Source organism: Oreochromis aureus, linkage group 12 (genome assembly GCF_013358895.1).
Source record: "Oreochromis aureus strain Israel breed Guangdong linkage group 12, ZZ_aureus, whole genome shotgun sequence".
Lineage (NCBI taxonomy): Eukaryota > Metazoa > Chordata > Actinopteri > Cichliformes > Cichlidae > Oreochromis > Oreochromis aureus.
The window spans coordinates 14281738-14296896 of NC_052953.1; the positions used below are offsets into that span (position 1 = coordinate 14281738).

Genomic DNA, 15159 nt, shown 5'->3' on the forward strand with positions numbered 1-15159 from the left:
GCAGACAGACAAAAATAGTGACTGGCTGGAGATCATAGAGAAGGAAAAGCTGGAGAATCAGATATTTGATTCAGACACTGGTAGATACCAAAACAGAGCAAAAAGAAGCAGATCCTTTTGTTCTTCATCATCAGGCTACAGGGCAGCTTCTTATATATGTAACATATATATATGGTGAAAGATGTGTCAGTGTTGAGTATGTTGCATTGCCAAAAAAAATCACGTGTCCTTTGTTCCATATGCGTTATTATTATGAAGATTAAGCTGACATTTACCATCCATCCATCCATCCATCCATCCGAGGAACTGTCCAGCATATAATACCTCTATAGGTTTTTCCCGGGGGAGAGCACTGGATGAGTGCCAAAAGGGGGCGTTTGTATCATGCAGCCGGAGGGGCGGGACCAAAGGTGGGTGTGTGTCTCTCAGCTGATGCGCGTATCAACCGACCGACTCCATCATCAGCATCCGACGCTGACAGCGGTCGAAGACAGCATCCTTAATATTACCGAGCCACGGCATCAACGCGGAATAATTCAGAGCCCGACCGACCAGGACTGACGTCTCTGTCTTTTGACAATATTGTTTGTTGGGGCTGCCATCTTACAAAACCGCCAAGCTGCAAAATAGTGAGTAGCCTTTGATGATGGACCGCCAGGATGCTACAATCGGTAAATCAAAGCCACTGCATGATACGTCGTCAATGTCAATGACGATCTGCATTTTAATCTCGATTCATTTTTCCCAGCCAGCGAGGGTCGTGCGCTTGTGTTTTGGCACAGGCCTAGCAAGTAATTGTTTGGGAGCGCAGTCGATTCAGGGCTTGATGCGGATGCTGCTAAAGCCGCCCTTGCCGCCCAGGGATGCAGAGAAAACGGAGAGAGGGAGTCGTGAGGGGAGGGGAATGAGGCAGAGCAGCAGATAGATAGGCAGTGTATTTTACTACTACTACTATTCACCCAAGTGGAAGTAAACCTCTAGTAAATGGCCTGAGAAAGGGAGGTGCATTGCTTAACTGCGCCCTTATCTATCTATCTATCTATCTATCTATCTATCTATCTATCTATCTATCTATCTATCTATCTATCTATCTATCTATCTATCTATCTACTGTATGATTTTGGTTGGTGTAAAAATATCCTAAATCCTACTTTGCGATTCAGAGTAGTGGGTGGCTGCAGATTATACACATATAAACATGCTTATATGGGGCATATCAAGGCTTCTGTGTTCTTATCCTTCTCTCGAGTATATGCTCCTCAGAGTTCCCTGTTTATTTGGAAAACCAAGCTAAAAATGAATGCACTCTGTTATATATGTTTTGTGATATATTCTGCTTTCTTAGATTCAGTTGTAGATGTTGGTTCAGTTTTGTGGCTTGTTTTAAGGCTTTTTTGTTTGTTTGTTTTGTTTTCAGGGTTGTTGAATTTTATTCTTGGCCTTTACTAGACAAAATAAATAAACTGCTAACAGGCCACAAAGAGATTCAAGTGGCACTCACCAATGGTCCCAGGCTGGACTCAGATGGTAATGTTGTTATGTTTAGCATTAGGGTTTCCACTGAGAGATGTTTGTAACATGTAGTCTTCTTTTACCGAAAGGGACTCATAAAATGAATAGAAACCACAATCATTGCAGTGCAGTTCAGGTCACTTCAAATAACATCTTTCATATATGTGCTTTTCTTAAAACTGTTTTAGAGACATGTCAATTCCACTTTATGGTCATTTCATTATAGTTTGTGTTGCTGCTCAATTGTACACCATCACCCTTCTTATATTGTAGAAATAGTAGAAACACTATCTACATAGCCGGAAGCAGATACACCTGCTGGGAGGCTGTGAGAGAAACATGAGCTGTGGGTCCTTGTTGAGTCTTAGAAACCAGCCAGAATACCAGTAAACTGTCTGAGTGTGACTATTTGGTTAAACGCAAATTTGTTTATGCATGTTTTCCATGGAAACAAACGCAACTGACTGTGACTACAGTAAATGGGAAGGGTATTTACAGGCCTCTCTGATAGACTGGACTCCTAACTGCATAACATGCAAAAAAGAAAAAAAAAACACATTTACCTTGGAGTATTTAAGATGTATTATTGGTGGATGATTGCAAATAAATTTTCTGTTAATCAAATATTCAACTGCCTGAGGTGTTGCCCTGTTTGCCCGGTGGATAAACCAGGCTTAAGTATAGTAATGTATGTCCGCAGAATTAAAAACTACATCGTCTACAATGATGCAAAGTTAGTCCAGAGCTGATATCCGACTGCTTTAACTGGATGTACCTAATAAACTGGCCACATTAACAGGAATACACTTTGTGCAAAGTTTACACAGTCCTGCAATAAGAACATTTTTGCAGCAGTTTTGATGTTGAGATTCCAATATAAAGATGTTGGAGATACGTTGACAAAGCTCCGTGATATTTTTTGGTCACTGGTGATATTTGTGTTGGTTTGTGACACACTACAGATGTTCTCAATGTTCTCAACAGGTCCTTTTCCTATTTACATGCTCCAAAAATGAGCATAGCATCATTAGCTTTATACTCAATGAATTCCATATAAGTCCAGTTTGGATGCTGTGATTTTTCTCAGATGTCCACAATAGAAAATAACCTTCTATACAATGCAGTGGTTACCATCTATATTTGTGATTAGTGTTTACAGTATTTCTACACAGCTCCACCCTAAACCCACTCAGTCTGGATTTCTGTGATTCCTGATGTTTGATTCCTATCACAGTTGCTTAGAAAGAGGTCTGACAGGAAAGTATAATAGACCACAAACATCATCACATGTGCAAGTCAACTTCTTTTATAGTTTTTTTTAATGGGTTGAGTGAGATGTTGTTTTATGTTGCAATATTGTTCCATTATTTTTATACATTGTGTAGGAGTGATGTCTGAGGAGGAAGCAAAGGGAAAAAAAATCAGGGAATGAAACTGACTCTATCTGATGCAAAGCAAACAAAAAAGAATAATTGTGAGCTTTCCTCAAAAAAAGACGCTGTGATTGTTGCAGGGCTGGGGGGTTTTTGCACTGTATTCCTGGATTTGTGACCATAGAAAAAGGGAAAACAAACAAGCATATAAAACAAACAAAGAATAAACACATACCCTCATCCTCCAGCTCAGTGATGCTAATGGACACAAAATCTGCATAGTCCGTATTTTGTATTGGACTGGTTTAAGTGACCTGTTCACACTATATCCCATAACTTGTGAACATAAACAAAAAAGTCTGAAATTAGTTTGAGAATTGTCACTTTTACTTAGAACATGTTTACAGAGATTAGTGTTGTGATTTCATCATCAAGCTGGAGAAAAAGTCTTATTTTTATGTTTTATTTTTTCCCTCACTATGCACACAGTTGTCCAGACTTATCTATCTGACCCTTTTCATTTTTATCATGGTGGGAGGACCACGCTGCCCCTGTATGTGGGCTGGAATCTCTTCTGCAGTTGTTATTGTATAACTAGTCATTATGCAATTACAATATTGTATAACTCCTTTCGTTTTTCTGTGTTCCTCTAGTGTGTGTGCCCCCACTACCTGCATTAGGTTGTGATGACCCACACTACTTCCAAATGTATCTGTGACCCTCCCCAATCCTGACTCCTAACCTCTAATCCTGACCTTTGACCCCCACTATGGGCAGTGTTGGCAGTGGGGTGGCAGGAGAGCAGGAGTTTGCCATGAAGTCTGTGGGCACGAGGACCACCCTGCCCCGAGCACCTCCTCTCTCTCGCCGTTGCCCTGCTGATCGCAGCTGCAGCGCAGAGCGGCTGCCACGCCCCCCAGCAACTATATCAGACGGGACGGCCTCTAGCGATGAACGAGGGAGTGTTAGTATCGGGACTGGGACCTGTACCGGGACTGACCGGCCCACCGAAACAGCCTCCTCCACCAACACTGAATGCACCATGACAGCCCCATCCAACAACAACCAGTTGGACTGTGGCAACGGAGCAGGCAGGAGGGAGTGGGAGAGGCAGCGTGAGAGGGGGAGAGACAGGGACCGGGACCGAGACTGGGACCGGGAGAGGTTAGAGAGGGAACGAGAAAGGGAGAGGAACCGGGAGAGGGAGCGGGAAAGAGTGGAGAGGGAGAGGCTGGAACGTGAGAGGGAACGTGAGAGGGAGCGAGCCAGAGAGAGGGAACGAGAGAGGATCGAAAGGGAGAAGATAGAAAGGGAGAGAGAGCGCGAGAGAGAGAGGGAGAGGGAGCGAGAAAGAGAGAGGCTGGAGAACGAGAGGATGGAAAGAGAGCGAGAGAGGGAGATGCAGGCTGCAGGTTTAGATGTTTGTGGGAACATTGTGGGTCGAGGGGCCAGTGAGAAGAGCAGTGTTGGGATGAGCCAACACCAGCACAGAGAGATGGCAGCCGCCAGAGCCGACAGCGAGAACAATCCAGCCAGCCATAACCACAACCCTCCAAACCACAACCCGCCCAAGATCATGCCTGTGTCAGGAAAACTGGAACAGGTACTTCACACACAGCAGGTCAGCACCTTCAGAGAGGGTTTCAAAACAAATTTATTGGGTCACAAGTTAGCAAGAACTGGAAATTATATTTATTTTAGTGACTCTTCTGGAGCTTTTCCCCCCAGAACATTTGTGCATTTCACACAGCTTTAAATTGTTAGCCAACTGCAAATTATTGCAATGAATCACTCTGAGGCAAAAGTTTTAAACACCACTGATTTATATGACACTCTTATATTTAGAATATTAAACATTAGATTTAGTTTTTTCCATGTATGTCTTAACTCAAACTACTGAAAAACATTCTGCCTCAAAATGAAATAATTCCTATTTTTTCAATTTCATTATTTTATTAAGAAACAGTGTAGACAGTGTGTAAACAGTTCATCTTTGCTATGCTGTTTTCTAAAATCTTCAGAATAAAGCACCATCTTTCCACAAACTGTTTCCTTGCTGAGGTTTTTGTGGAGAGCTACTAACACAAAGCAAGTTTTTTAAAAGATGGCAACTTTATTTGGATGTCAAAGATTATTGAAGTTGTATATTAGCTTTCACAAGCAATAACTTTTAAAAAGCATGAGCTCTGTAAAATGATCTCGTGTTTTTCATGAGATCTGCTTAGGCTGCTGCCCCCATGACCTGGCCCCGGATAAGCGGAAGAAGATGGATGGATGGAGATCCGTAAAAATAGACAGTTATAGTAACCATCAAAAACATATACTTGAGGAATTTAATGCATGCCACGTGGAAAATGAGTGTTAGTAGGAAGAAATAAATTCAAAACTCTTGTCTTAAGTGGTTTCAAATATAATACTTTACATAATATCAGGTGCAGCATTCAAATACATAATATCATCATTTTATTGCTGAAATTTGTATTTTGTTTTACTTTTGTCTGTAAACTGTAGCTCATATAGCTCACATTTTTTTGACTGTCATTCTTCTGTCCCTCTTCTTGTTTTTCACAGGCAATGCAGAACAACTCAGGCCTTGTGCGTCCTTCTGCATTCAAGCCAGTGGTGCCCAAGAGCTTCCACTCCATGCAGAATCTGGTAGGCCAGGCAGGAGGGGCTGGAAATGAGGGAAAGAATGAGGGAAGGAGTGAAGGGTTCAGCGAGGGCAGAGTAGGCAGGAGAGGCAGGGATGGAGGAGGAGGAGAGTCAGGAGAGGTCCCAGAAGCCCTGCTCCTTGATCAGGACAGCCCAGTGAGGGTTAGCAGAAGTGATGGAGGGGGAACTGGTAATGAAGTGGTTCAGGGAGGCATGTCCGATTCAGGGAGAAACTCCCTGACCAGTCTGCCCACCTACACGGGCTCAGGGTCTGGTTGTGGACCCCCAGCAGTCCTGGGGCCCCTCAGTGCTTCTACCAGCCACATCAACAGATTGGGCATGGTTGGAGCCGCTGCAGGCCTAGAGAAGCTGGAGAAGCCTGGCTACCAGGTGCAGCCATCATCCACGCTTGCTTTGTCTAAGACTTAATGGACCCTGCTCTTATCATATTTGATGTACCGTGATGTGTTTCTCACCTTCAGAATGGGATCAGCGCCTCAGACAGCGGCCGGTCCTCCTCTGGAAAGAGCTCTTCGTCCTATCAGAGGCTGAGCCACCTGAGTGATGCTCCAGCACCTCTACGCCCCTCTCCCTCCTCGGATGACATCATTCAGGACCTCGAGGATCGCTTGTGGGAGAAAGAGCAAGAGGTCAGAGCCCGCTCAAAAATATCTGACACATGTTAGCATTTAAAGGGCCATCTCACCTCAGACAGGAGTTCATGATTTTTTTAATTTTATCTATTGATTTATTTTTTGTTTGTTTTGATTTACGTTCTCAGATCTGTTTCCAAAATGTTTGGCTGCCACACCAGTACATTTGAGATTAATGACATTTAAATTTTTGTTCACAGAACATTGTAATTAAAAACATAAAGAAAAAACGTGAGATTATTCCTTTGCTTTAATCAAATGTGACTTAGATTGGCCCATTGTATTTGGATGAAACTAAACTTTATCATTTCCAAACTGTTAATAATAATTATTATTATTATTTACCCTATAAATAATGTGATATAATTGATGCAACAATGAAATACTAGGAATACTAGGTTCCACACATATAAAGTTTAGTGCCTTCATACAGTCTGATAGAGTTTCCACTGAGTCTATATCTCGAGCTGCTCTTTTAGCTGCTGATTCTTGTTATTCCATTTAAGTGGCTACTTTGTGGCCTGACTCCCTTTGCTTTCCTTCCATCAGGTGCAGCATATGCGCAGAAACCTCGACCAAAGTGAGGCAGCGATCATTCAGGTGTTTGAGGAGAAGCAACGCGTCTGGGAGCGACAGATGGATGAGCTGAGACAAAACTATGCCTCACGTCTGCAGCAGGTGACTTCATTGCAAACTTTAATGCAAAATAATGTTAAGGTGCATTTGCACTTTGTTTTCTTTACTCCAAACAAAAATGATGGAAAGTTTATTAGAGAAATTCAAAGTTAGTTGCGCTAACATGACATTTTTTTTAATTAGTCCAATTCAGAATAATATTTTATTTTTAAATCAATATGTAAGTATTTATGACATGTATATCTCTGTCAAATTAGTAAGACTAAAAAAATTGCATTATATGAAAATGTATTAGGATAGGTTCAAGTGATGGATATAAAAGCATTTTTATTACAGTTTAAAAACTTTTAGAAAAGCTACATGTGAAGTAGATGTAAGCTTTTAATATGGTTAATATGGCACTCGAAAAATAAGAAAATATAGCTAAAATGCAGTATATTATAAAAAGCATTTAAATACTATGTATGTTCTAAACTTTCATAGCTTAATGTTTCAGCGTATGTTATTAACTTGTCTAATCATACATTGGGTCTTCCACATGTAGATATGTTCAAAGCTTGCATTTTCATCTGCAGGTTACCCGTCGTGCTCAGCGTTCCCAGACTGCCCTGCAGGCCCAGATAACCCGTCTGTCCCAGGACAAAAGGAGGCTCCAGGAGGAGATGGCGGCTCTGTTGGCCCAGAGAGAGGAGCTGGAGAGAAAATGTTTGGATTACAGGAAGGAGCAGGCTGACATCTTGCCTCGCCTGGAGGAAACCAAATGGGAGGTGAGATGTGAGGACATGTCGAGTTGTTGGGATTGGGTCAAATCTTGATGAGCACTCAGAATATGTGCACGTGTGTGTAAAGTTAACTTTGCTGTGTCATTTTAAAAGTGGTCAAACAGGTTGTGATTTTTCATTTAAACAATAAGACTTTTTTTCTGAAGGAAAAGCATATGTTGATGCCTCGTGTTTGATTTAAAAAGAGGAATTATTGCTTATTCTGTGAAAATCTACTTAAGTGATCTAGATAGAATTTTTGCCTTATTAAATTATTTTTAAAAAACTACTTGGTGAGGTGATAAGAAAGAAAACTGTTGCCAAATATGTTCAATGTATGAAGGTCACAAATAATTTGTCCCCAGACTGAAATGAAGGATGGTTCAACCTGTTGCAAAAGAACCAAGGAAACCTTCATATAATAGTAACTGAGCACCAAGATAAAGGCACATCGCAGCCTGAATACAACATTTTTATCAGTGAAAGTTTACCAAAAGGCATTTTGACCAGTCTCAATAATTTAAAAGGACAGCTAAGACAAAATGAAGGTCCTTGGATTAAGTCACATTAGCTGTAAAAGTCCCCACTATGCTGATTTATAAGATGTGTAATGAGGTGTCTTCGATGAACACGAAATCAGAGTTGTCAATCACAGATCATGGCTTCATCAAACAGTGCTGCTCTCCAGACACCTGGTATGAGTCTTGATCTTAACACATTTATGGAAACAGTGTAAAGTTACAGTTTTTTAGACGGTACGGCTGAACTTCAGAGCAGTTTTCTCAGACAGTCAAACCATCAGGTAGTAAGTATGAAACGCCCATTAAGTGCCACAGAAAGCGTTTGATTGGACAGTTAATCTCAAAAGGGTGCAATACACTCTGTTAGGTTCAAGGTTTCAGTATTTTTGGCCATGCTATTTTGCACTGCAAGTGCTGATGCAGAGGTGTTTTAAGTTCTGTTTATATTTGCTGGTTAGCAAGACTACATCCAAAAACCACGACGTTAAATTTCATTAGTTTACAAAAAATCTGGGTTACATCTGTATGCATGTATGCAATCTGTCTGTATGAAATGAGATAGGGAGCAAATTTACAAAATACCTCTCACTATCTAACCTTCCTGTGGCAGGTGTGCCAGAAAGCAGGAGAGATCTCCTTGCTGAAGCAGCAGCTGAGGGAAAGTCAGGCTGAAGTGACCCAGCGAGCTGGAGAGATGGTGGCCCTGAGAGGCCAGCTAAAGGAGCTCAACGCCCAGCTGAGGGAACGGGAGGAGGTCATGCTGGGCCTGAAGGACTCCTACAGCAGCAAGAGTGTGGAGCTGGAGAAGTGTGAGGGAGAGCTGAGGAGGACTCTGTCTGAGGTAGGTTTTCAGTCACACCTGAGGACTAAACAATGAGGATTACAAACAACAGAACAGGAAAATCTGATGAATACTTTATATAAATCAATCACTAATTAATATATTGCATAAAAAATAAAAGTAGCTGATTAAACTGAATTGGTCTCATAAAATATGCCTTAGCTTCCCCTGTATAAAAAATTCACCACTGTCATATTTAATATATTAATTGCAATATGTGTGTAAGGGTTTGTAATTGAATTAATGAGTCCAGCACTGGTTCAGTGTACCTGCTGAAGCTCTGAATGAACAGATACCAAACAGCACAGATGAATATTCAGAATAGTTTCTTTTTCAATTTTATGCACATAAATATAATCAAGATTCAAGATCCTTGAATCAAGACTCACTTAATCTCAGACAAGATATCAAACTACAGATGAAAGTTAGTCCATGTGGCTAAATATATTTACAAGATGAATTTAAGTGTTCATTTTAATCAATATGCATTGAATTCTCTATATAAATATAAACATAAAGAAGCAAAATGTCATAATTACAGACCTAAAGATCATTATCCAGGCCTTTGATAACATACTTCACATTCTTTACATTTACTGCCATCATTATGTGATGCCAGCATGTGCTTTCTATGTTACTGTAAAATAATAATAAAACATTATGTCATGACCCATGGCCCACTTGTTTGGTGCAGTTTGAAAAATAAGACTATCGAAGCCCAGATTTTGCATTTGGTGGCGACAGCTGGCTGCTTCAGGGTCCACAAAAAGTGCAACACAGTGCCGCTCGCACTCCGAAGCAGTCGGGAAATAATTTACAACAAGTGAGATTGCAGGATTGGGATGTTTACCACTAAATCTAGATTGTTGTGTGTTTAATCCTCAAAATCCTTTGGAGGGATTTCAAAAACTTGGCAAGGAGACTAGGACAAATTGGGGATTGGGCAACATTATATATAACAGCTGCAACATTTTTTTTCCTTTTGTGCTGAATGAGCTCGTAATCAGCTTACACACATACAGTAAAATGTCTGTGTACCTTGGTTATTTTTGAGTTAAGGAGGTGTGTTTACATTCTTTTGAAATGAAACATATACATATGTCCTATGCTAGAGCACACATAGATTGAGTTAAAATAGGGTTTCCTATAATAGCTGTCACCTTTTCCTTTCTGCAGGTGACCATCCTTAGAGAGAAGCTGGGTGTATTTGAAGCAGAGGTGCTAAGTTTAAAACGGGCTCTGAGTGAAGTGAGCAGAGGGGCAGAAGTTGTTGTGAGCCCTAACTTAGCTGCTGCAGGGCTGCTGCCTCCATGGGGAGGTGTCCACTGCCCACGAAACCCAACTGAGCCCTCAACAAACTCCCTCACCCCCACGTCTGACACCCTGCTAAGCCTTCAGAGTGATGAAGCCAAAGCCCAAAGGCAGGAAGCTCAGAGACAAGAGAGGCAACAGCGCGAAGAAGCTCAGTGGCGTGACGTGCAGCAACGGCAAGACGCGCACGTTCCGCAGGACCTTCAGATGCGTCAGGATGCCCAAATCCGACCAGAGGCTCAGCTCCGCCAGGAGGCACAGCTGCGCCAAGAGGCTCACCTGCGTCATGAAGCCCAGATCCGTCAAGAGGTCCAACTACGCCAAGAAGCGCAGCTGCGTCAAGAAGCGCAGCTCCGTCAGGAGGCCCAACTTCGCCATGAGGCTCAAATGCGTCAAGAGGCCCAGCTACGTCACGAGTCCCAACTCTGCCAGGACGGTCATCAGCCACAGAGGGTCCAGGAAGGTCACTGGGATGAAGCGGGCGAGCTGCGCAGGCAGCTAGAGCAGTTGCAGGCTGCGTTACGGCTGGAGCGACAGCAACGGGAACGTCAGGCCCTCAACTTTGACCAGGAGCGCCACACCTGGCAGGACGAGAAGGAGCGGGTTTTGAAATACCAGGCACAGCTGCAGCTCAGCTATGTGGAAACACTGCAGAAGAACCAGGCCTTGGAAAAACGTATGAGCCAGCTGGGAGCTAAACAAACCACAACCACAACCACCACCACTGTTACCACTATCACCACTACTTCCCCCACCTCCTCTAATTCTCCACCTCCACCGCCACCAGCTCTCTCACCTCTGTCTCCTCAGCCTCTGCCGTCTCTCTCTGGCCCTATCGCCCTCACCCTCTCTCCACCTTGTGAAGACCAAAAGGGCCCTCCTTCCCTCCACCAGCTTGCGCCTCCCTGGGCAGGACCCTCACGCCTGGAGAGGATCGAGTCAACTGAGATATAGAGACACCTCCATGGAGGAAATTCTCCATTTCACACCATTCACAGTGACCAAGGCCTCTCACACAAAGCCACTTCAGCATACAGTAGAAAACCAATTCAGTCTACAATAGAATAAACCAGTACAGTCTGACATACTTTTCAAAGCAACCATAGACACAAAGCAGCAACAGGAGCCGACTGTTAAAATGCAACAAGAACAAAGGAACTTAACAACACTTATCATTATCAATGAGATTTTCAAGCTCCTAAGCAGCCTTTCTATCACTAGTTGCTAATTGCAGCATCCAACATAATCAGTGTTCATGAAAAGTGTGCCACGCTAACGGATGGCAGCAAAACAAAATATTAAATGACGGTGTTTAGATTACAGCGCTAAAACATGAGTCATTTAATGCCCATGCTAGAAAAGGACCAAGACAATCAGGGATATTGTCAGAAACGATCAACAGGAATATAATGTGGTATTTATTCATTGTAAGTCTGTGTCACTGGTTATGTAAAAGTAGAATTAGTGGTCAGAGTGTGTGATGTTAACATTTTTGGCCAGAGAGCGCCTTACTCCAGTCTTTCCAGCATGAGTATGCTGGGAACAGTTAGTGGTGGGGGGGGGGGGAAATCAAGTGTGATGATTTCAGCGCTTTAATCACGACCTTAATTATCAGCAAACCAGTCAAACAGAAGTGTTACATATGGCTGGACTATTTAATTTGTAATCCCAGCAGTTAGTGACGTCAGCGGTCTCGCAGACTGATTCAGTTTATTTCGAGTCATTTCATGCACAGGGTCCAACACACATGGCCCATTTAAACACATTATTAAGACCAACAGAGTTTATATTTTCTACAAATTGAATTTAAATAGATATGTTTAGCAGATAATCAGCCCCAAATGAAGGCAGAACAGGTTTCAGGACACAGGAGAACGTGGTTCACCTTCACTCCAGTATTCCTGCGGTGACTAAAAATGAACACCAGGGGTCACTGGAGAGCTTTCACCGCTCCGCTAGCAGATGATGTGAATGGAAGCACACAATTTGAATTTGGTTATTATGATAATTGTGTCATTCACAGCCAAGACATCTGTCAAAGCAGTACTTATCCCCAAAGTTAAAAAATTTTATAGAATGTATGATAATCTAGAAAGAAATACTTATAATAGTTATAGATTGTACATTTTTGTGTACGAGAGAAAGCGAGAGCGTGTGCGAGCGAGTGCGTGCATGTGTGTAAACATATGAAAAGCTTCAGCTTATGAGATTGAGGATAGAGGGACTAGTGGCAATAGAGCAAGTGAAGATATAATATAAGCAAAGGGGGATTTTCTCTACAGTAACATGTACATCAAAGCTTGTGAGACTTACATTTCAAACTGAGGGGGTGTGTATATGCTGGAAAGTCTTACTTTCTTCTGTATATTTCGTTTCGATAAAGCAGGGGATAAGGAAGTGGGAAAAAAACCAGACGAGTGGAGAGTCTGCCTCTTTAAAGGGAGAATTGAGGCTAACTGCACTATGTAGTGTCCTACACACAAGTTATGATGTACAGTAGACTCAGATGTGAATATCATGGCTTTTATATGTGTTGTTTATGCCAGCATACAAAGATGTTGCTCAAGAATATTAACTTATCTCTAAGGTATTATATAGTATTATCATCTTTATTACTGTTATTATATTATGGTGAACTGACAGAGAAAAAAATATGTGCCATTTGAGCTTTCCTTTATGTGGTTTTTGTTTGTTTTTTAACTGTGTAGATAGCCTATCGGCCTACCATGATGGTGCAATCATAGCAACCCTGTCCAAAAATGATGTTCCTTTTTGATGTAGGTGATAAATGTAGTTACAGTATTGCATTGTTTAGAGAACAAAATGCCACCGATTTTATACATATTTCCAATTTATTGTTTGCATTTATGTTACTAGTACTGCTCTGGCTTGATTAAAACCCACCTCTTTGTTAAATTCAGCAGAACTAATAAAGATATGTGAATAATTCAACCCTTTTAGTTCTTCAGTTGTCTTTATGTTTAAGACTAAACATTTGATTCTGGAAATCAAGTTTGAAAATCTGACCAAAAGAAATAATTATTATTATGTGGGAGTTAGCACCTCAGAGCAAAAAGGCCATGTGTTTAAATTCAAATTTATCAGGATAAATTTGTACGTGCTCTCTGTCCCTCATTCTGCGTACCCCACTTTACATTGCCATCCACATATATGTATGTGATGGCTCTAAATTGGCCATAGGTGTGGATGTGAACATGAGCTGGTGTCTGTCTCGCGCCCCAAAGAAAGCTGCTGTCGAGACAGATGATGGATTGATGGAAGTTGTTACACTGTCTCTTAAAGCAGTGGTTTCCCATTCATTCCCATCAGATTATTTACAAAGTAGAAGAAGACTAAAAAAAAAATCAGTCAGTTTTTTTCTTTATACTTCTAAAAAGCTCTAAAAAGCATTGTCCAGTGGTGAAAGAGGTATTCAACACTTATAAATAAACAAAAAACAAATGCTACACTACAGCAATATATTAGTATACGTTATATTTTGTCACATAGTCATTAGAAGCAATATATTTGAGCAAAAGATTAATGTAGGTTTAGTGAATTTACTTTGAGTTCAACTTACCGGCCACTTTGTCAGATACACCTGCAATTTAGGCATGCACGTGCATCCTGAAGATTAAACTGTGGATCAGAATAGGGAAGAAAGGTGACTGAAGTTTGTTGTTTGTAGCAGTCGATCTGGTCTGCCTACTGGAGAACCTGCTGGGCAACTGCGATTTGCCCACACAAACATCTCTACGGTTTACAGAAAATGGTCTGTAAATCAACAATTCTAAGTAGAAATGCCTTGTGGGAAAGATCAGAGGAGAATGGCCAGACTGTTTGAAGATAAGAGGAAGGAAACAGCAATAACTCCATTAACTACTTGTTACAACCAAGGTATACAGAAAAGCATGTCTGAATGCACAATTATCCTTGAAGCAGGTGGAGTACAGCAGCAGAGGACCACAACAGGTGTAACTCATGTGAGCTAAGACTCACCAAAATTCAGTGGCAAAAGATTGTAAAACTGTTGCCTGGTCAGATGAGTCTCAATTTCTGCTGTGAATTGCAGATGGTAGAGTCTAAATTTTTGTAAACAAGCTGAAATCATGGATCCATTCTACCTTATATCAGCTGTTGAGTATTGTTGCAGATCATGTCCATCCCTTTATCACCACAATGTACCCATTTTCTGATAGCTCCTTTCAGCAGGATAACAGTCACAAAGCACATCTCATGTCAAATTAGTTTCTTGAACATGACAATGAGTTCCCTGTACTCAAATGGCCTCAGCAGTCACCAGATGTCAATGCACCTTTGGAATGCGGTGGAATGGGAGATTCACACCAAAGTTGTGGCTCCTGCAGTAATTGCATGATGCTATGATATCATTATGTTCAAAAATCTCTGAGGAATGCTTCCAGCACCTTGTTGAAGCTATACTTTGAAGAATTTATGCAGTTCTGGAGGCAAAAGGGGGTCCAACCCAATGTTAGCAAAGTGTACCTAATAATATGGCCAGTGAGTATACATTTTAGTAATGCAGTGCATTAATTCGCAGGCTTATTTTTTGTATGTAAGATCTAAATCTGCAACATAAAGCAGACAGCAACTGTCACAGTATATAGAAGCACAATGTAATAGAGCCAGTACCCTAAGCTTATAACATAGAATGTAGATACTATAAGGTGTGAAATTAAATTACTGAAAGGTATAATAGTGAGCAAAAAATAACAACCCTCAAACAAAAGAAGTCTGGGTTCATCCCTCTGAACACTATGTATCCAACTGAAATATCCTTGAAATGAAGTACGCTGCAGCTTTTATAGATGAGCAACCCTGCTGACCTTCATATAGAGGATGCAATACAATATCCATATGTGAAAGGGACAGATGGAC

The 15159-nt window shown here is 41.4% G+C and overlaps 1 protein-coding gene across 1 annotated transcript; it reads left to right on the plus strand.

Moving 5' to 3' along the window:
- The first annotated feature begins 500 nt into the window (after positions 1-500).
- lzts3b (leucine zipper, putative tumor suppressor family member 3b) lies at positions 501-13176 on the plus strand. Its single transcript, XM_039620849.1, has 9 exons — positions 501-671; positions 3539-4123; positions 4223-4488; positions 5457-5927; positions 6020-6187; positions 6740-6868; positions 7402-7593; positions 8719-8949; positions 10126-13176. The coding sequence occupies exons 2-9, from the start codon at positions 3655-3657 to the stop codon at positions 11212-11214; spliced, it is 3015 nt and encodes a 1004-aa protein (XP_039476783.1). The 5' UTR covers positions 501-671; positions 3539-3654; the 3' UTR covers positions 11215-13176.
- Positions 13177-15159: the final 1983 nt, after the last annotated feature.